The sequence below is a fragment of the Mesoplodon mirus genome (assembly GCF_964341445.2).
Source record: "Mesoplodon mirus genome assembly, chromosome: X".
Classification (NCBI taxonomy): Eukaryota; Metazoa; Chordata; class Mammalia; order Artiodactyla; family Ziphiidae; genus Mesoplodon; species Mesoplodon mirus.
Window position 1 is genome coordinate 111889727 of NC_138981.1, and position 22248 is coordinate 111911974.

General features: G+C 39.1%; 1 protein-coding gene across 4 annotated transcripts in view; it reads left to right on the forward strand.

Annotated features, from left to right (window-relative positions):
• SLC25A14 (solute carrier family 25 member 14) overlaps window positions 1–19429 on the forward strand; it is a gene marked incomplete at its 5' end in the record, with an annotated part of 36757 nt that extends 17328 nt beyond the window's left edge. For all 4 annotated transcript variants that reach the window (XM_082609172.1, XM_082609175.1, XM_082609173.1 and 1 more), the window contains 4 exons: window positions 2261–2385; window positions 3181–3316; window positions 17825–17905; window positions 18899–19429. In XM_082609172.1, the coding sequence (XP_082465298.1) occupies window positions 2261–2385; window positions 3181–3316; window positions 17825–17905; window positions 18899–18940 (384 nt within the window). In that variant the 3' untranslated portion in view covers window positions 18941–19429. The remainder of the gene's footprint in view (window positions 1–2260; window positions 2386–3180; window positions 3317–17824; window positions 17906–18898) is intronic.
• Window positions 19430–22248: the final 2819 nt, after the last annotated feature.

Here is a 22248-nt window from a genome sequence, read left to right on the forward strand (position 1 = left end):
CATACATATACATCTGTTCCCACATCCCTTCCCTCATGCATCTCCCTCCCTCCCACCCTCCCCATCCCACCCCTCCAGGCGGTCACAAAGCACCGAGATGATCTCCCTGTGCTCTGCAGCTGCTTCCCACTATCTATCTACTTTACGTTTGGTAGTGTATATATGTCCATGCCTCTCTTTCGCTTTGTCACAGCTTACCCTTCCCCCTCCCCTTATCCTCAAGTCCATTCTCAAGTAGGTCTGTGTCTTTATTCCCGTTTTACCCCTAGGTTCTTCATGACATTTTTTTTTTAATTCCGTATATATGTGTTAGCATACGGTATTTGTCTTTCTCTTTCTGACTTACTTCACTCTGTATGACAGACTCTAGGTCTATCCACCTCATTACAAATAGCTCAGTTTCGTTTCTTTTTTTTTTTTTTTATGGCTGAGCAAATTAGTCTTCTGAGGCCATCTTCTAACAGAGTTGAGCAGGTGAAAGGATCAGAGAGGAAGGTACTGCTGGGCCAGCCAGCCTGATCAGCAGAATCAAACATCTCCTGATGACAGTACAGCTACATCACTTCCACTTTATAAATGGAGTTTGGGAATTTAGAGATGATTGAACTCTTTAATTATAACAGGTATCACAGAAAGCAGTTGTTCCCCATGGTATATTATTTTCAGTTTTTAAAATGATATTTAAATTTAAACACAATTGTAAAAGTAAAACATTCCTTGTGAACATTTTTACAAAAATTTGGCATGTGTGTGTATACCTTTTCCCCTAAATTTAGAATAATACTGTAAGTAATTTTATATCTTACCTTCTTCAGCATTGTAGGCATTTTCTCGTGTCATTCATATGCTTCAAAAACAGGACTTTTAATGCTCTGGAAGCCCCATGTTGTAACGTGAGCTGTGATAGGAATACTGTACTAGTGAGTGAAAAGCTGGTAGTGTTATCACAGGAGGACTCATAAGGAGGTACTCCTTTGCCTTGGCCTTCTCCCTATAGCTGCATCATACTTTTGCTGTCATCCTAGTGTGTCCTTTCTGCACATCCTAAATTCTGTGAAATAAAGTTGAAAGCTCTCTTCTCCCTACTGACTTTTGCTTCATGGTTTTATCTTTAATAACATCTTTATTGAGATAATTCATATACCATAAAAATTTGCCATCTTAAAGTGTACAAATGAATGTTTTTTGCACATCCACAGACTTGTGCAACCATCACCACTGTCTAAGTTCAGAACATTTTTATCACCACAAAAAGAAACCCCATATCCATTAATGGTCACTTCCCATGACCTCCAACCTTCCCAGACCTAGACAACCACTAATCTAGTTTCTGTCTCTATAGATTTACCAATTCTGGCATTTCATGTAAATGGAATTATACAATGTGTGGCATTTATGACTAGCTTCTTTAGTTTAACATACTGTTTTTTAAGTTTCATCTATGTTTTAGCATTTATCAGCACTTCATTTCTTTTTATGGCTGAATAATAATTCCATTGTATGTATTTACCACATTTTGTTTATCCCGTCATCAATTAATAAGCATGTGGGTGGTTTGTACTTTTTGGCTATTATGAATAATGCTGTTATGAACATTCATGTACAAGTTTTTGCATAAATATATGTTTATAATTTTCTTGGGTATGTATCTAGATGTGAAATTGCTGGGTCATGTAGTAATTCTATGTTTAACTTTTGAGGAATTGCCAAAGTGTTTATCACAGTGGCTGCCCTATATTGTATTCCCACCAGCAGTGTATAAGTGTTTATCTTCTTTGGGGAAATGTCTATTTAGATCTTTTGCCCATTTTTTAATTGGGTTGTTTGTCTTTTTATTGTTGAGTTATAAGAGTTCTTTATTTTGGATACTAGTCCATGTATAATATATGATATATACTAGTCCAGATATATGATTTGCAAATATTTTCTCCCGTTGTGTGGGTCCTCTTTTCACTTTCTTGATGGTATCCTTTGAATCACAAAAATGTTTAATTGTGATAAAGTCCCATTTATCTATTTTTTCTTTTGTTGCTTGTGCTTTGGGTGTCATATCAATGGTTTTATTTTTTAGTACAGTAAGTGAATTGGAATTTTATAAATGTTCCAGTATTAGCTATTGATTTGAAGGAGTAATAACCCCTATACTTCAGACTTGGAATTTTTCTGTTATTTTTTAATTCCTGACTTACTTTGTTCACTTTTAAACTTATGTCACTACCAGTGTATTTCCTTGGTGTCTCATGTCACTTATGTTTTGTAGGGTGTTGTCCCAACTGCTCAGAGGGCTGCCATCGTTGTGGGAGTAGAGCTACCAGTCTATGACATTACGAAGAAGCACTTAATATTGTCAGGGGTGATGGGAGACACAATCTTAACTCACTTTGTGTAAGTATGATAGGTTGTACTCATTCCATATATTGAGTACTTTAAGAACAAAAAGCATCTTTCACTGAAGTCCTCATGTAGAATTGATAATGGGTACATATGGTCTAAATACCTTTTTCTCTCTCATCACCAGAACTTCAAGCCTTCTGATACAGGTACAGAGATTCCAGATGCTATGGGCACTTTGGTACTTGGGGGCAGTGTCTAATACAGTAGCCTATCAGATGTATGTAGGATTTGCATTTGTTCATACACAGCCTCTGTATCTAATAAACTCATCTATTATTTGCTTTGGTTAATTTTGGATCAGAAAGCAAATTTTCTCAATGAGAAACAATAAAAGGGTGAAATTTTATAGGGCCTGTGAAACAAAACCACAGTTTTGGGCTGAAGACTGTTGCTAATTTCATCCTATGTTTTCTTCATCTTGCAACTTTTATGATATTTTACTACTCAAATGCATTTGGCATATGATGCTGTGGTTTGAAAAATTTACATAACTAATAGATGATGCATAATACTTCCTGCTTAGGGAACTTGCTAGACTTATATAAACTGTCCCCTTAAAAAAAAAAAGGCTATCTGAATTTTGGATTGAAAAGTGAAGGGGACAACTTTTGAATAATGTAAAGATTAGTAAAGATTTCCTTTCTTTTTAGATTGTAATGAAAGGGCAAGTGCCAGGTTTTATCTGATGAGTCTGACTCATTGTACATTTATGTTTGGACTAATTTCAGTTTAAGCGGGCAGAGGTGGAAGTGGGGCAGTCTCGCTTCTTAAAGTTTTTATCTTTAGTTCCAGCTTTACGTGCGGCTTGGCTGGGGCTCTGGCTTCCAATCCAGTTGATGTGGTTCGAACTCGCATGATGAACCAGAGGGCAATTGTGGGACATGTGGACCTCTACAAGGGCACTTTGGATGGTATTTTAAAGGTACGCACACTGTGAACTTGGATTGTATTTTTAATTTTCTTTGATGCCTCAGACCTTCTTGCAGTCTTTATTCTTAGTTGCTGCATTTCATTCTGCAGGTGGAAGAATCATTATGTCTAATTTTAGTAGCCTCTCAGAGTAACTCCTAGGTAGGAAAGCTGTCTCCTTGGTAATCTGCTGATGCACAGTGGTCCTTAATATTATTATTCCAGTTTGAATGCTTAAGACTGCAGGGTACTTTTATCAATAGCACCATGTAGAATTACTGATAGAAAGGACTTAACATATCCCACATTTGCCCATTTCAGACAAGGCAGAGATGCTATAATAGAAAATCTGGTACTTGGTTTCCGTTCAGCATTGTACTACTGTTCACGGTTTGGCTTTGAAAGTTTCTGTTCTGTTATGTTTGTAGGAAGCTGAATATCATACGTGTATTATGTATTATATAATCATTCGTGATAATACTTCTACAAAAAACAAATTTGGAGCTAAAATATGATATTGTCATATGGTTTCTCAGTTTAGTTTACAACTATTATCTATCAGGCACCATTTTAGTACATACAGAGAAATTACAGTGTACCACATGTATACAAACAGATAATCAACACATCTTGTCAAGTGATAAACTCAGGGGTCTGTGGGAGGAAATTTTAGTCCAATTTGGAAGTTTGGGATAGGTTTCCTGTAGATGGAGGCATCTAAAGTAATAGTAACTCACATCTGTTGAGTGCTTTACTGTGTATCGGGGACTGTCCTAATGAGACTTACATGTATTCATTCATTTAATCCTCACCATTACAGCATACTGAAGTGCTAAGAGATTAACTAACCTGTCCAAGCTTTCACAGCTAGTAAGTGGGAGAACTGGGATTTCAACTTAGACCATTGGCTTCAACCCAACATTCTTCACACTGTGGTGCCTTCCTCATGTTGGTGGCTGAGGGTTAGTTAGGTTATAAAGGATATTGAATGCTATGCTGAGATGCTTGGACTTATTCTTTTACTTGATGAGGAGCTATTGAAAGATTTTAATCAGGTCAGATTTACGTTTTAAATAGATCACGCTGGCTTTGTGGAGACAGTTGTTCTCAATCTTAGATGCACACTGCAGTCACCTGGGGAACATTCACAGCTTCTGCACCCACCTTAAACCAATGACCTCAGAACGCCTGGGGTGGGAGCCGGGTTGTCAGTATTTTGAAAACTCCTCAGGTGATTGCAATGTTCGCCCAAGGTTGAAAACCATTAATCTAAGGGGATAAGCCTGGAACAGTGGTTCTTAAAACTTTAACATGCATCTGAACCACCTGGAAGGCTTGTTAAAATTCAGGTGGCTGGGCCCCATCGCCAGATTCTGATTCAGTAAGTTTGGAGAAGAACCTGGGAATTTGCATTTCTAACCAGTTCCCAGGCAGTACTGATGCTGCTAGTCTGGGACCACACTTTGAGAACAACTGACCTAGAGATAGGGAAACTGATTAGAAGCCTCTTATAGTAGTCTGAGCAAGAGATGATGAGAGCCTGAACTTGAGCATGAATAGTGGGGATAGAGTTGAGAATAATTTAGTTGATAAAGTCAACAGGATTTTGTTGACTTGATGTAGAGAGGTGTGGGAGAAAGAAGGTGTCAAAGATAACTTCCGAGTTTTTGGCCTTGGTGACCATGTAGTGACATTCATTGACAGAGGCATTACAGGAAGAGGAGCAGGTTTTGTGGGAGACATCACAGTTTTGGATATTTAGTTTGAGGAACACCCAGTGAATATATTTGGATATCTTAGTCTTAACTTGGGGGAGAGTTCACGGGTGTAGATAAGAACCTGGGGAAGCAGTAGTGTACAGGTGTTACATAACTGGAGGGAGAGGCCAAGGAGAGCAGGTAGAGGAGTTCACAGCTTCTTTGCTTTCCTAGCGCACTGGAGTATTATAAAACTCCTTCCATTCATTAACAGTGATTCACAGAAGCAGTGATTCTCATACCCTGGAGAGTAGAGTTTGGCAAAAGACCCCCTTTCTATTTCTGACATGCTCACCCTTCCACTTGACAGTCACTGGTATAGAGAGAGGAGGGGGCCAAGGAAAGAACTCTGGGGAAATACCAACTTTTAAGGGCTTGGCAGACGAGGAACCCAGGAGAGACACCAAAAGGTAACGCTTCAGGGAATTCCCTGGTGGTCTAGTGGTTAGGACTCTGTGCTTTCACTGCTGAGGGTGCAGGTTCAGTCCACTGTTGGGGAACTAAAATCCCACAAGCCATGTGGTGTGGCCAAAAAAAAAAAAAGAGAGAGAGAAGAAAAAAAAGATAACAGTTCAGAAGATACGAGGAAACTTACCAGGGAGTAGTGTCATAGAAGCCAAGGGAGTAATGAGCTTCAAGAAGGGATGAGCAGTTATTTAATGCTAAATGGAATAGAGAGATCCAGTATAAGGACTGCAAAGTGTCTGCTGGATTTAATATTTTCTAGAGGAGGTTTGCTGGATTGGTGTTTGTAAAAGTCAGATTGCTGTTCATTGAAGAGTGTGTTTAATCATTCATTCATTCATTACAAAAATGTTTGTGTCTTCTGTGCTAGGTACTGTTCTAGGTTGGTGAACAAAAAAGTCCTGGCCTTCATGACATTTTAATTCTAATAGGAAGAGACAGATAAACACATAGGAAGTGAGGATAAGTAGACAAGTATAAAATACTCTTTCAAGAAGGTTGCCTAAGAGGTGATAGAGGGTATAGTAATATAGTAATAGCATTTATTGAATGCTTATTATGTACCACACACTAGAGTATATCCTTTAACTCCCAGCAACCCTATAGAGTGGATAGTATCTTTGCCATTTTATACAGGAGAGAATTCAGGTTCAGAGTAGCTAAGTATTTACCCAAGATTATACACCTAATAAGTGGCAGATCTGGGATTTAAATCAGGGTTTGTTTGATTCCAGAGTTTATACTTGTAACCACTATGCTGTATGATATTGTCAGAAACATATTTTCATGTTGACAGTAACCTTTAAGTACTTACATTTACTCACTCATTCACTTACTTGCCATTAAAATTCTTTAAAACAACTTTGCTCTTTATTGTCATCATACTTTTTTATTTTATCTATAAGAGTGCCATAACACTTTGGTGAATGGAATTATGCATTCATCTCTGATGTAGAAATGAGCAGCTGCAAATCTCATCCTGTTACCTCTATATTAAAACCCTTGAATGGCTTCTCTCTGATGCAAGGTCCATATGATTTGACCCCTTTTTACCTCTACAGCCTTATCTTTGCTACCTTTATTCTGTATTCCAGACATACTGAACAAGTTCTAGTACTAGACTTTTCTTTCATTCCCAAGTTTTCACCCATGCCATATACTTTGTTAGACAGCTAGCTTCTACTCATTCTTCAGATTGCATTATTTTTTCATAAAGGCCTTCCCTGACTATTAAACTGTGTATGTGTATGTAGTTTTTTTTTTTTTTTTGAGGTATGCAGGCCTCTCACTGTTGTGGCCTCTCCCGTTGCGGAGCACAGGCTCCGGACGTGCAGGCTCAGCGGCCATGGCTCATGGACCCAGTCGCTCCACAGCATGTGGGATCTTCCCAGACCGGGGCATGAACCTGTGTCCCCTGCATCGGCAGGCGGACTCTTGACCACTGCGCCACCAGGGAAGCCCCTATGTAGTTTTATATACTTGCTCTGTCATAGCATTTAATATATTTAAAACATCTTTTTTGATGTTTTTTTAACTTCATAAAATTCATAAAATTCACCTATTCAGAGTGACTAGGCCTTTGGTATATTCACAGATATGTGCAACCATCATCACCACAGTCAATTTTAGAACAATTTCATGACCTCAAAAAGAAACCCTGTGCCCTTTAGCTATTACCGCCCTATCTTCCCCGCCCTAAGAAACTACTAATGTACTTTTATCTCTGTAGATTTGCCTATTCTGGATATCTTATATAAATGGAACCATACAATATGTGAGCTTTTTGACTGGCTCATTTCACTTATCATAATGTTTCAAGGTTCATCCATGCTGTAGCATGTATCAGTACAGGCATACCTCAGAGGTATGCTTCCAGACCACCGCAATAAAGCAAATGTCACAATAAAGTGAGTCATATGAACTTTTTGGTTTCCCAGTGCATGTAAAAATTATGTTTACGCTATACAGTAGTCTATGAAATGTGCAATAGTCTTGTCTTAAAAAAAACAACTTACATACCTTGTTTTGCTAAAAAAATGTTAACCATCATCTGAGCCTTCAGTGAGTCATTTCTTTGCAATAGTAACATCAAAGATTACAGATCACCATAACAAATCTAATATAATGAAAAAGTTTGAAATATGACGAGAATTACCGAAAGTGACAGAGAGATACAAAATGAGCAAGTGCTGTTGGAAAAATGGTGCTGATAGACTTGCTCCATGCAAGGTTGCCACAAACCTTCAATTTGTTAAAAATCCACTATCTGCAAAGTGTAGTAAAGTGAAGTGCAATAAAATGAGGTATGCCTGTACTTTGTTCCTTTTTATGGTTGGGTAATATTCTGTGGTATGGCTGTATCACATTTGTTACATTTTATTGTATAGTTGACCCTTGAGTAACATGAGTTTGAACTGCATGTGTCCATTTATATGCAGATTTTTTTCAAGAGTAAATACTACGGTACTGCACAACCTGTGGTTGGTTGACTCTGTGGATGTAGAGGGCTGAAAATAAGTTATACGAGGACTTTTGACTGCATGGAGGGTCAGTGCCCCTAAACACCTGCATTGTTCAAGAGTCAATTGTAATTGCTTTTAATGGCTGTCTGCCCAGTAGACTCTAAGTTCCGTGAAGGCAGGGCCATATGCATCTTGTTTATCACTTTATCCACAGCAAATTATTTGTTGAATATATGTATAACTTCATGAAGTAGCCTCTTGTCTCTGTGTATCTACAGAAGTTCTTGCTTGTTTTCACTCAACTGCCTCAAGACAAAAAGTGTGCATCCCAGTTCTAATGTTTGGAAGAAGTTAGTCCCTGTTTTGGAGCTCTACAAGGATTCATATGGCTCATGAGAGTGCTAGAGGCTGTGTGTGTGTGTGTGTGTAAAAGTTTGTGTGTTCATTTACTCAACAAATATTTATTCAAATATTTAGTGGAGACTTTACTGTGCCAGACAGTGTTACGTGGTGGGATAGAATGGTGAAGAAGACCAACATGGTCCCTGCTTTCCTGGACATTACATTCTAGTTGAGGGAGACAGACAATAAACACACAGATAATAAACACTGTAATTTCATTATTCCAAATCTTTTTTTGGTCACACTGTGCAGCATGCAGAATCTTAGTTCCCCGACCAGGGATAAAATCCATGCCCCCTGCATTGGGAGTGTGGAGTCTTAACCACTGGACCACCAGGGAAGTCCAGTAGACAGTATAACTTCAGATGGAAGTAAATACTATGAAGAAACTAACACAGAATAATGAGATAATGACTTGGTGATAGTGCTAGGGAAATACTTCAGCTAGGATGGCCAGGGAAAGGCTCTGAGGAGGTGACATTTGAGCAGGGGTCTGAATGATGAGAAGAAGGTGGCCACGAGAAGATCTGAGAGAAAAGAATTTCAGAAAGAGGGAGTGGGTACAAAGGCCCTGAGTTGGGAATGAGTTGCACATGTTCAAGGGTTAAAAACAAGGCTGGTATGGCTGCATGTGATGAATGAAGGAAAAAGTAGTAGGAAATGAAACTGGAGAGAGAGTCAGGGGATAAATCATGTAGGTCATTAAAGAAAATTTGCAGTTAGAATGAAATCCACCGGGAATTCATTGGAGAGCTTTAAACAGGAAAGTGACTATCTGATTTATAATTTTAAAAGATTGCTTTGGCTTCTTGGTGGAGATTGTAGACCAGTTCCAGGTAAGAGGTGATGGGGTTGGGTTGTATCTCTCAGGTGCCTTATCTTAGCAGTCTATGATTCTAGGTTATCTGTATACAGGATTTATTTTGGTTGATTTTCACAATTTTCCAACATCAATTTTGGTCTGAGACCTATAGCATTTGTTGATGATCCATTGGGGCAAGCATATTACCACTATGTTTGCATAAATAGTGCCCTTATTATGTTACTATTTGCTTTAAAAATGATTAATAAGGATAATCATATTGAGTGTTCTTAATCTATAGGATGGGATAAGGGATATTTAGAAGTCTGGATTCTCATATTGTTGTCTTATCCAAATATATTCATTTTTTATTATAGTGGTGGGTTTCACTTCACCAGTGGGAAGGCAAAATAACATTTTTTTCAATGTAGAATACAATGCCTAACACAGGAGTTACTTAATAGATATTTATGCATTAAACAGGAACTGTTTCTGTTAGTGGAATTCAATACACATCATCAATTTATGACCTTTGGTATGCATTATTTGTCATTTAATTATTTTGTTTTTGAATTTTATTTATTTTTTTATACAGCCGGTTCTTATTAGTCATCAATTTTATACACATCAGTGTACACATGTCAATCCCAATCGCCCAATTCATCACACCACCACCACCACCACCCCCTGCCACTTTCCCCCCTTGGTGTCCATACATGTGTTCTCTACATCTGTGTCTCTATTTCTGTCCTGCAAACCAGCTCATCTGTACCATTTCTCTAGATTCCACATATATGTGTTAATATACGATATTTGTTTTTCTCTTTCTGACTTACTTGACTCTGTATGACCGTCTCTAGATCCATCCACGTCTCTACAAATGACCCAATTTCGTTCCTTTTTATGGCTGAGTAATATTCCATTGTATATATGTACCAAAACTTCTTTATCCATTCATCTGTTGATGGGCATTTAGGTTGCTTCTATGACCTGGCTATTGTAAATAGTGCTGCAATGAACACTGGGGTGCATGTGTCTTTTTGGTTTTGTTTTGTTTTTTTTTTAGTTTCTGCTTTATAACAAAGTGAATCAGTCATACATATACATCTGTTCCCATATCTCTTCCCTCTTGCATCTCCCTCCCTCCCACCCTCCCTATCCCACCCCTCCAGGAGGTCACAAAGCACTGAGCTGATCTCCCTGTGCTATGCGGCTGCTTCCCACTATCTATCTACCTTACGTTTGGTACTGTATATATGTCCATGCCTCTCTCTCGCTTTGTCACAGCTTACCCTTCCCCCTCCCCATATCCTCAAGTCCATTCTCAAGTAGGTCTGTGTCTTTGTTCCTGTTTTACCCCTAGGTTCTTCATGACATTTTTTTTCTTAAATTGCATATATATGTGTTAGCATACGGTATTTGTCTTTCTCTTTCTGACTTACTTCACTCTGTATGGCAGACTCTAGGTCTATCCACCTCATTACAAATAGCTCAATTTCGTTTCTTTTTATGGCTGAGTAATATTCCATTGTATATATGTGCCACATCTTCTTTATCCATTCATCCAATGATGGACACTTAGGTTGTTTCCATCTCTGGGCTATTGTGAATAGAGCTGCAATGAACATTTTGGTACATGACTCTTTTTGAATTATGGTTTTCTCAGGGTATATGCCTAGTAGTGGGATTGCTGGGTCATACGGTAGTTCTATTTTTAGTTTTTAAAGGAACCGCCATACTGTTCTCCATAGTGGCTGTATCGATTTACATTCCCACCAACAGTGCAAGAGGGTTCCCTTTTCTCCACACCCTCTCCAGCATTAGTTGTTGGTAGATTTTCTGATGATGCCCATTCTAACTGGTGTGAGGTGATACCTCATTGTAGTTTTGATTTGTATTTCTCTAATAATTAGCGATGTTAGCACCTTTTCATGTGCTTCTTGGAGATCTGTATGTCTTCTTTGGAGAAATGTCTGTATAGGTCTTCTGCCCATTTTTGGATTGAGTTGTTTGTTTTTTAATATTGAGCTGCATGAACTGTTTATATATTTTGGAGATTAAGGCTTTGTCCGTTGATTTGTTTGCAAATATTTTCTCCCATTCTGAGGGTTGTCTTTTTGTCTTGTTTGTAGTTTCCTTTGCTGTGCAAAAGCTTTTGTTTCATTAAGTCCCATTTGTTTATTTTTGTTTTTATTTCCATTACTCTAGGAGATGGATCAAAAACGATCTTGCTGTGATTTATGTCAAAGAGTGTTCTTCCTATGTTTTCCTCTAAGAGTTTTATAGTGTCCGGTCTTACATTTAGCTCTCTAATCCATTTTGAGTTTACTTTTGTGTATGGTGTTAGGGAGTGTTCTAATTTCCTTCTTTTGCATATAGCTTTCCAGTTTTCCCAGCCCCACTTATTGAAGAAACCGTCTTTTCTCCACTGTATATCCTTGTGTCCTTTGTCATAAATTAGTTGACCATAGGTGCATGGGTTTATCTCTGGGGTTTCTATCCTGTTACACTGATCTATATTTCTGTTTTTGTGCTAGTACCATATTGTCTTGATTACTCTAGGTTTGTAGTATAGTCTGAAGTCAGGGAGTCTGGTTCCTCCAGCTCCATTTTTTTCCCTCAAGACTGCTTTGGCTATACGGGGTCTTTTGTGTCTCCATACAAATTTTAAGATTTTTTTGTTGTAGTTCTGTAAAAAATGCCATTGGTAACTTGATATGGATTGCATTGAATCTGTAGATTGCTTTGGGTAGTATAGTCATTTTCACAATATTGATTCTTCCAATCCAAGAACATGGTATATGTCTCCATCTGTTGGTATCATCTTTAATTTCTTTCACCAGTGTCTTATAGTTTTCTGCATATAGGTTTTTGTCTCCTTAGGTAGGTTTATTCCTAGGTATTTTATAATTTTTGTTGCTGTGATTTATGGGAATGTTTCCTTAATTTCCTTAATTTCTCTTTCAGAGATAAAATCTTTCAGATTTTTCATTAGTGTATAGGAATGCAAGAGATTTCTGTGCATTCATTTTGTATCCTGCAACTTTACCAGATTCATTGATTAGCTCTAGTAGTTTTCTGGTGGCATCTTTAGGATTCTGTATGTATAGTATCGTCATCTACAAGCAGTGACAGTTTTACTTCTTCTTTTCCAATTTGTATTCCTTTTATTTTTTCTTCTCTGATTGCCGTGGCTAGGACGTCCAAAACTGTGTTGAATAATAGTGGCGGGGGCTTCCCTCGTGGCGCAGTGTTGAGAGTCCGCCTGCCAATGCAGGGGACACGGGTTCGTGCCCCGGTCCAGGAAGATCCCATATGCCGCCGAGCGGCTGGGCCCATGAGCCATGGCCGCTGAGCCTGTGCGTCCGGAGCCTGTGCTCCACAACGGGTGAGGCCACAACCATGAGAGGCCCAAGTCCTGCAAAAAAAAAAAAAAAAAAAAAAAGAGGCGAGAGTGTACATCCCTTTCTTGTTCCTGATCTTAGAGGAAATGCTTTCAGTTTTTCACCATTGAGAATGATCTTTGCTGTGGGTTTGTCATATATGGCCTTTATTATGTTGAGGTTGGTTCCCTCTGTGCCCACTTTCTGGAAAGTTTTTATCAAAAACGGGTGTTGAATTTTGTCAGAAGCTTTTCTGCATCTATTGAGATGATCATATGGATTTTATTTTTCAGTTTGATAATATGGTGTATCATATTGATTGATTTCCATATATTGAAGAATCCTTGCATCCCTGGGATAAATCCCACTTGATCATGGTGTATGATCCTTTAAATGTGCTGTTGGATTCTGTTTGTTAGTATTTTGTTGAGGATATTTGCATCTATATTCATGAGTGATATTGGTCTGTAATTTTTCTTTTTTTATAGTATTTTTGTCTGGTTTGGATATCAGGGTGATGGTGGCCTCATAGAAGGAGTTTGGGAGTGTTCCTCCCTCTGCTGTGTTTTGGAAGAGTTTGAGAAGGATGGGTGTTAGCTCTTCTCTAAATGTTTGATAGAATTCACCTGTGAAGCCATCTGGTCCTGGACTTTTCTTTGTTGGAAGATGTTTAATCACAGTTTCAATTTCATTACTTGTGATTGGTCTGTTCATATTTTCTGCTTCTTCCTGGTTCAGTCTTGGAAGGTGATACCTTTCTAAGAATTTGTCCATTTCTTCCAGGTTGTCCATTTTATTGGCATAGAGTTGCTTGTAGTAGTCTCTTATGATGCTTTGTATTTCTGTGGTGTCCGTTGTAACTTCTCCTTTTTCATTTCTAATTCTACTGATTTGAGTCCTCTCCCTTTTTCTTGATGAGTCTGGCTAAAGGTTTATCAATTTTGTTTAGCATCTCAAAGAACCAGCTTTTACTTTTATTGATCTTTACTATTGTTTCCTTCATTTCTTTTTTAATTATTTCTGATCTGATCTTTATGATTTCTTTCCTTCTGCTAACTTTAGGGGTTTTTTGTTCTTCTGTCTCTAATTGCTTTAGGTGTAAGTTTAGGTTGTTTATTTGAGATTTTTCTTGTTTCTTGAGGTAGGATTGTATTGCTATAAACTTCCCTGTTAGATCTGCTTTTGCTGCATCCCATAGGTTTTGGGTCATCGTGTTATCCTTGTCATTTGTTTCTAGGTATTTTTTTAATTTCCTCTTTGATTTCTTCAGTGATCTCTTGGTTATTTAGTAACGTATTGTTTAGCCTCCATGTGTTTGTGTTTTTTACGTTTTTTTCCCTGTCATTGATTTCTAATCTCATAGTGTTGTGGTCGGAAAAGATGCTTGATATGATTTCAATTTTCTTAAATTTACCGAGGCTTGATTTGTGACCCAGGATGTGATCTATTCTTCAGAATGTTCCATGTGCAGTTGAGAAGAGAGTGTAATCTGCTGTTTTTGGATGGAATGTCCTATAAATATCAATTAAACTTATCTGGTCTGTTGTGTCATTTAAAGCTTGCGTTTCCTTATTAATTTTCTGTCTGAATGATCTGTCCATTGGTGTAAGTGAGGTGTTAAAGTCCCCCACTATGATTGTGTTACTGTCGATTTCCTCTTTTATAGCTGTTAGCAGTTGCCTTATGTATTGAGGTGCTCCTATGTTCGGTGCATAGATATTTATAATTGTTATATCTTCTTCTTGGATTGATCCCTTGATCATTATGTAGTGTCCTTCCTTGTCTCTTGTAACATTGTTTATTTTAAAGTCTATTTTATCTGATATGAGTATTGCTACTCCAGCTTTCTTTTGATTTCCATTTGCATGGAATATCTTATTCCATCTCCTCAGTTTCAGTCTGTATTTGTCCCTAGGTCTGAAGTGGGTCTCTTGTAGACAGCATGTATATGGGTCTTGTTTTTGTATCCATTCAGCTAGCCTGTGTCTTTAGGTTGGAGCATTTAATCGATTCAGGTTTAAGGTAATTATCAATATGTATGTTCCTATTACCATTTTCTTAATTGTTATTGGTTTGGGTTTTTTTTTAAACATCTTTTTTGGAGTAAAATTACTTTACAATGGTGTTGGTTTGATTTATAACAAAATGAATTACCTATACATATACATATATCCCCGTATCTCCTCCCTCTTGCGTCTCCCTCCCACCCTTACTATCCCACCCCTCTACGTGTTCTCAAAGCACCAAGCTGATCTCCCTGTGCTATATGAGTTCGTTTTTTAGGTCCTTTTCTTCTATTGTGTTTCCCTCTTAGAGAAGTTCCTTTAGCATTTGTTGTAGAACTGGTTTGGTGATGCTGAATTCTCTTAGCTTTTGCTTGTCTGTAAAGCTTTTGATGTCTCCATCAAATACAAATGAGATCCTTGCCAGGTAGAGTAACCTTGGTTGTAGGTTCTTCTTCCCTTTCATCAGTTTAAATATATGGTGCCAGTCCCTTCTGGCTTGTAGAGATTCTGCTGAGAAATCAGCTGTTAACCTTATGGGAGTTCCTTTGTATGTTATTTGTCGTTTTTTCCTTGTTGCTTTCAATAAGTTTTGTTTGTCTTTAATTTTTTCAATTTGATTATTATGTGTCTCTGCGTGTTTCTCCTTGGGTGTATCCTGCCTGGGACTCTCTGCGCTTCCTGGACTTGAGTGGCTATTTCCTTTCCCATGTTAGGGAATTTTTCAACTATAATCTCTTCAAATATTTTCTCGGGTCCTTTCTCTCTCTCTTCTCCTTCTGGGACCCCTATAATGCAAATGTTGTGTTTAATGTTGTCTCAGAAGTCTCTTAGGCTGTCTTCATTTCTTTTCATTCTTTTTTCTTTATTCTGGTCCACATCAGTGAATTCCACCATTTCTGTCTTCTAGGTCACTTATCCATTCTTCTGCCTCAGTTATTCTGCTATTGATTCCTTCTAGTGTATTTTTCATTTCAGTTATTGTATTGTTCATCTCTGTTTGTTTGTTCTTTAATTCTTCTAGGTCTTTGTTAAACCTTTCTTGCATCTTCTCAATCTTTGCCTCCATTCTTTTTCCAAGGTCCTGGATCATCTTCACTATCATTATTCTGAATTCTTTTTCTGGAAGGTTGCCTATCTCCACTTCTTTTAGTTGTTTTTCTGGGGTTTTATCTTATTCCTTCATCTGGTACAAAGTCCTCTGCCTTTTCATTTTGTCTGTCTTTCTGTGAATGTGATTTTCCTTCCACAGGCTGCAGAATTGTAGATCTTCTTGCTTCTACTGTCTGCCCTCTGGTAGATGAGGCTATCTAAGAGGCTTGTGCAAGCTTCCTGATGGGAGGGATTGGTGGTGGCTAGAGCTGGCTGTTCCTCTGGTGGGCAGAGCTCAGTAAAACTTTAATCTGCTTGTCTGCTGCTGGGTGGGGCTGGGTTCCCTCCTTGTTGGTTGTTTGGCCTGAGTCAACCCAGCACTGGAGGCTACCCGACTCTTTGGTTGGGCTAATGGTGGACTCTGGGAGGGCTCACGCCAAGGAGTAATTCCCAGAAGTTCTGCTGCCAGTGTCCTTGTCCCCACGGTGAGCCACAGCCACCCCCTGCCTCTGCAGGAGACCCTCCAACAGTAGCAGGTAGGTCTGGTTCAGTCTCCTATGGGGTCACTGCTCCTTCCCCTGGGTCCTGATGCACACACTACTTTGTGTGTGCCCTCCAAGAGGGGAGTCTCTGTGTTTCCCCCAGTCCTGTCGAAATCCTGCAATCAAATCCCGCTAGCCTTCAAAGTCTGATTCTCTAGGAATTCCTCCTCCCATTGCCAGATCCCCAGGTTGGGAACTGACATGGGGCTCAGAACCTTCACTCCAGTGGGTGGACTTATGTGATATAAGTGTTCTCCAGTTTGTGAGTTACCCATCCAGCAGTTATGGGATTTGATTTTATTGTGATTGCACCCCTCCTACCATCTCATTGCAGCTTCTCCTTTGTCTTTGGATGTGGGGTATCTTTTTTAGTGAGTTCCAGTGTCTCCTGTCTATGATTGTTCAGCAGTTAGTTGTGATTCCGGTGCTTTTGCAAGAGGGAGTGAGCGCATATCCTTCTACTCCGCCATCTTGAACCAATCTCTGTGTCATTTAATTCTAATAACCACTCAGTTGGCGTATGTAGGACCTCCGCTGTATAAAACAGAAAACTTAAACTCAAAGCATTTTACACTATTCCTTATCTAATCCTCTGGTCATTCACATGAGGTCATCCACGGCATTACATACACAGAATTTACAGTGATGAAACAGATTCAGAGAAGGACAGTGACTTGCCCAACTCCTCTTCCCCTACTCTGCTTTAGTTGTCTTATTAGTACTTATTATTTGTGGATATAATATATATCAATTTATGTATTCGTTTGTCAGCTCCACTAGAGTATGCACTCCATGAGGACAGGGAATGTATGTTATCTGTGCCTGTGTAACAAATTACTCCAAAACTCAGTGCCTTAATACAACATGCATTTATTATGTCACAGTTTCTGTGGGTTAGGAATTCAGAAGCAGCTTAGCTGAATGATTTCAGCTTAGGCTCTCTCATGAGGTAATAGTCCAGATGTCAGCTAGGGTTATAATCATCTGAAGGCTTGACTGGGGCTGGGACATCTGCTTCAAGGATCACTCATGTAGTTGTCAGCAGGAAGGCTTTGTTCCTCTCTGGCTATTGGCTGGAGGGCTTAGTCTCTCACCACATGGGCTTCTCTTCATCACATGGCAGCTGGCTTCCTCCAGAGTAAACGATCAAAGACAGAACAAGGCAAAGCCTTATTATATACAAAACGTCTTTTATAGCATAGCATTGGCGGTGACGTACATTCACTACTGCCATACTCTATTGGTGACACAGACCAATCCTGATATGTTGTGGGAGGGACTACACAAGGGTGTGAATAACTGGAGTTGGCTTTCATTGGGGGCCATCTTGGAGGCTGGCTACCACAGACACTTTCTCTCTTGTTTACTATTATTACTATTATCCCAACATGGAGAAGAGTACTTTGCATATTGTAGGTCCTTAGTAAATATTTGTTGAATGAGTGGGTGGGTGGATTTAGAACACAAAATGTATGTCTTTAGAAAAAGGACCATTCATGGATCCTAAGTTGTTGGGGAGGGGCATGGAAGATGAGTACTAAAATAAAAATAATTGTCAGATGTAAAGTGTAAGGAGAATTCACTCTTATTTTTTTATTATATCTTTCCCCCAGATGTGGAAACATGAGGGCTTTTTTGCACTCTATAAAGGATTTTGGCCAAACTGGCTTCGACTTGGACCCTGGAACATCATTGTATCCTTTTGGAACATGAGAATGAAAGTACATGCTTCAGGCTCCCAGGTAATTCTAAGCTATAGGAAGGAAAATTTGATTATTGAGACCTTTAGGCAAGTGAGAATCTACTCAAGCATTCTAATGGTGACCACTGCGGGTGGAACTAAGTACAGAAATGGCTTTCAGTTGGAGTCTAATACAAACTAAAGGGATTAGAAAAGAAATTGCAAAGTTTCTTTTCCTCTTTAAAACAAACAACAACAACAAACACAGCCAAATCTGGAAGGGGCTAGGAAGTTTTGGGAAACCCTGCTAGGAGATGTCCACAGGAAGGTCCATGCTGAGGTAGTCCATATTTCCTACCCCTAAGTGTATGACTAAAATAGCTGGGAAAATAATAAGACAGAAAATACTCATAGAGCAAAAGAATCCAGAGCGAAGCAGGGCTGTTTCCTCATGGATGACCCTCCTTCCTTTAGCTGTGTTTGAGTGCCTCATATGGGCAGAGCCATGAGTTGGATAGTGTGTGTGGTGGTGTTTGTACAGTGGTGAGCACTTCAGGGTTGAAAAGTAATCCTTGCCCTTGTGGAGTCTATAGGTTAAGGGAGATGGTATCTCCCTCTCTCCTTGGGATTCCTCTGATTGCCTAATGTCCGTAACAGTTACTCTAGCACTGAATTATATGTCGTTGATGTTCTTGGATATTTGTGTGTGTGTGTGTGTGTGTGTGTGTGTGTGTATGTGTGTGGCCTGTTTGCCCCTGAAGAATATAAATATGTTAGAATTTTAATATGTTTATATTGCTAAATGCCAACAATCAAAATTGGCACATGGTGGGCACTCAACACATGCTTGATTTGCCAGATATTGTTTTAAAAAAGACTTTTAAGCAAATGCAACTTAGAATAGCACAGACTAAGTACCTCAATTTAAGAGAATGCAATGCACAATTTTAGAACCAGGTTTGACTTTCAGTATCATCCCAGTGATCTTCCATGACTTACTCTTCAGTTTTTTATTACATACGAGCAGCTCAAGAGGCTTCAAATCTAAGGACTGAATTATATGTGAGTCAAGCCCTGCCAACCTTTCTACTCTTCTTTTCCCTTTTTCTGTGTTCTAATGTATTTTGACAAAGTTGTAAGTGTTTACTGAACCACTGGTCTCCCAAGGCCCTCCTGATGGAAGAACGATAGGATGGTTCAAAATTGCTCATGTGTTTGTGTTGCCATGTGAACTTTTCCCTGAGAGGAAGTATTAACATTGAGACTCTGGCCCCAGATTGGTATCTTCTGTGAAGATGGATACTGATAGATGACACTCAAAATGACCTTCTCTTCAAATGTGGGTTAAATGTAGTTTGTTAGCCCCAGACTTGGGCTAGAGCAGAAGGCATAGGCCAGGGCAATTACTGCTATTTATGTTACAGACCTCGGTTCTCATTAAAGTATTTATTGGCAGAATAACTTTGGCTTTGTCTTCATTTACTGTTTTCTCATTTGCCAAATCTTTAATTTATATTATATTCTCCAGAAAGCAATAAAGAGAAGGTGACTATGAAGTTGAGTGTGGACTCCCAAAGCACATTTATGGGAATAGACTAAGTACATTGTGCTTTCCCATTGCCATTCATTGTCATAATGCCACTTGTAAACATCAGACAAGTGGTTCTATCCTAAAGAATGAATAAACAAACAAGGGGCTCATTTGGAAGTTTCCACAGATAAAATGCTGAAAGAGGCTTAAAATAGAACCCTGGACACAGGGTTCTAATTGTCTTACAGGCAAAAAGTTCTGGCTACTTTCTTGTACCATAATAGTGCCTACCACATTGTAGGCACTCAAATATTTGTGAGATGAATACTTTAGTCCTTCATCTTTATCCATTCATTCATTTGTTCAACAAACATTTATTGTTATCTCTTATGTCTTAGATGCTGGGTATGTAAAAATAAATTAAAACATAGTCCCTGATTTCAAGGTCACATTATAGTAGGAGAAACAGACATGTAGGTAGGTACTAAGTACAGTACAGTAGTTACTAAGTACTGTGTGAGAGATGAACTAAGTGCTGTAGAAGCACAGAGGAGGGAACAGCCAAGTACCTAGGGGATTGGCCAAAGGCTTCATAGTGGAGGTGACAGTTGTGCTAAAAAGCAGATGTTACCAGATAGATAAGGCAGGGAAGGACATTCCAGGCAGGGGAATGGGGGAAATTTCAGCGTGGCTGAAATAAAGGGTTATGGTTTTCAAATACCACCTGAGGCAGAATCACCTGGAGATCTTGTGAAAATGTAGATTCTTGCATCCTGTCACCTGAGATCCTAACCTTATTTGGGGCAAAGGCATTTGCTTTTGTCATAGGCACTTGACGGAGGGTGATCCTTAGATTACACTTTGAGAAGCACTTGTAAAGAAACATGAGCTAGGGGCTTCCCTGGTAGTCCAGTGGCTAAGGCTCTGCCCTCCCAATGCAGGGGGCCTGGGTTCGATCCCTAGTCCGGGAACTAGATCCTGCATGCATGCCACAACTAAGAAGTCCATATGCCACAACTAAGAGCCCACGTGCTGCAACTAAGCCCTGGTGCAGGGCTTCCCTGGTGGCGCAGTGGTTAAGAATCCGCCTGCCAATGCAGGGGACACGGGTTCAAGCCCTGGTCCAGGAAGATCCCATATGCCGTGGAGCAACTAAGCCTGTGCGCCACAACTACTGAGCCCGCGCGCCACAACTACTGAAGCCCACGTGCCTAGAGCCCATGCTCTGCAACAAGAGAAGCCACCACAATGAGAAGCCCGCACACCGCAACCAAGAGTAGCCCCACTCGCCGTAACTAGAGAAAGCCCGTGTGCAGCAACGAAGACCCAATGCAACAAAAAATAAATAAATAGATTAATTAATTAAAAAAAAAAGATCTGGCATAGCCTAAATAAATAAATAAATATTTTTAAGAAATAAGGTGATTTGAAAACAGAAAAGTAATGTTAATTAAAAAAAGAAATATGGGCTAGAATGAAAGGAAATTAGAATAGTGTGGCCAAAAGGGTCAAATTGTGAAGGGTCTCTATATACCCTAAGAAAGAGTTTGGCTTTTATCCTGGAGGGAGGGGCCAGGCAAAGGAAGTTTAAAGTAGGGAATAATATAACCAGCTTTTATTTTTTAGGAAGATAATCCTTGTGTGGAGGGTAGCCTGGAAGGGACCAACCCAAACAAGGTTAAGCCCCACTGAGCTCTACTCCCCTTTTTGTACAGGTAGACAAAATAGGGTCCAGAAAAGCTAAGAAAATTTGTCCTAAGTCACATAGCCTGATTATGGCAGATTTGAGGCTAGCACATAGTTATCAGATTCCTCCTCTGTCTCATTCTACCACCCCACAGTGTCTTCTTAATTGTCAATCTAAAGTACTACCTTTTCAAAATAAATTTTAATAGACTTAATTTTTTTAGAGAAGTTTTAGATTCATAGCAAAATTGTGTGGAAGATACAGAGATTTCCTGTGTACCTCCTACCCCCGCATACATGCAGCTTCCCCTTGATCAAAATTCCTCACCCAGGGTGATTCATTTGTTACAGTCAATGAACCTACATTGGCACATCATTATCACTTCACATCCATCATTTATATTAGGGTTCACTCTCAGTGTTAAACATCCTGTGGGTTTTGACAAATGTATAATGACATGTATCCACCATTATAGTATCATACAGAGTAGTGTCACTATCCTAAAAATCCTCTGTGCTATGCCTATTCATTCTTCCCTCTCCCCCAACCCCCCAGAATCCACTGATCATTTTACTGTCTCTATGGTTTTGCTTTTTCCAGAGTGTCATATAGTTGGAATCAAACAGTATGTAGCCTTCTTAGGCTTATATGGGCTATACTCTATATAAGTATATATCACTTAGTAATATATACTTAAGGTTCCTCCATGTCTTTTCATGGCTTTATAGCTCATTTTCTCTTTTTTATTTCTGGATGTACCACAGTATATTTATCCATTCACCTACGGAAGGACGTCTTGGTTGCTTCCAAGTTTTGGCAATTATGAATAAAGCTGTTATAAATATTCACGTGCAGGTGTTTATGTGGACACAAGTTTTCAGCTCATTTGGTTAAATACCAAGGAGTACAATTGCTGGATTGTATGGTAAACGTATGTTTAGTTTTGTAAGAAACTGCTAAACTATCTTCCAAAGTGGCGTATAAAGCTTTTATGTGCCAGATACTATTTTAAGTGTATTATGTTTATAAAACTGTTTACATCCTTTCAACGACCCTATGAGATAGGTACTATTCTTATTTTTCAGGTGAGGAACTGAGGCACAGAAAGGTAAAAAAACTTCATTCCTAGGAAATGGCA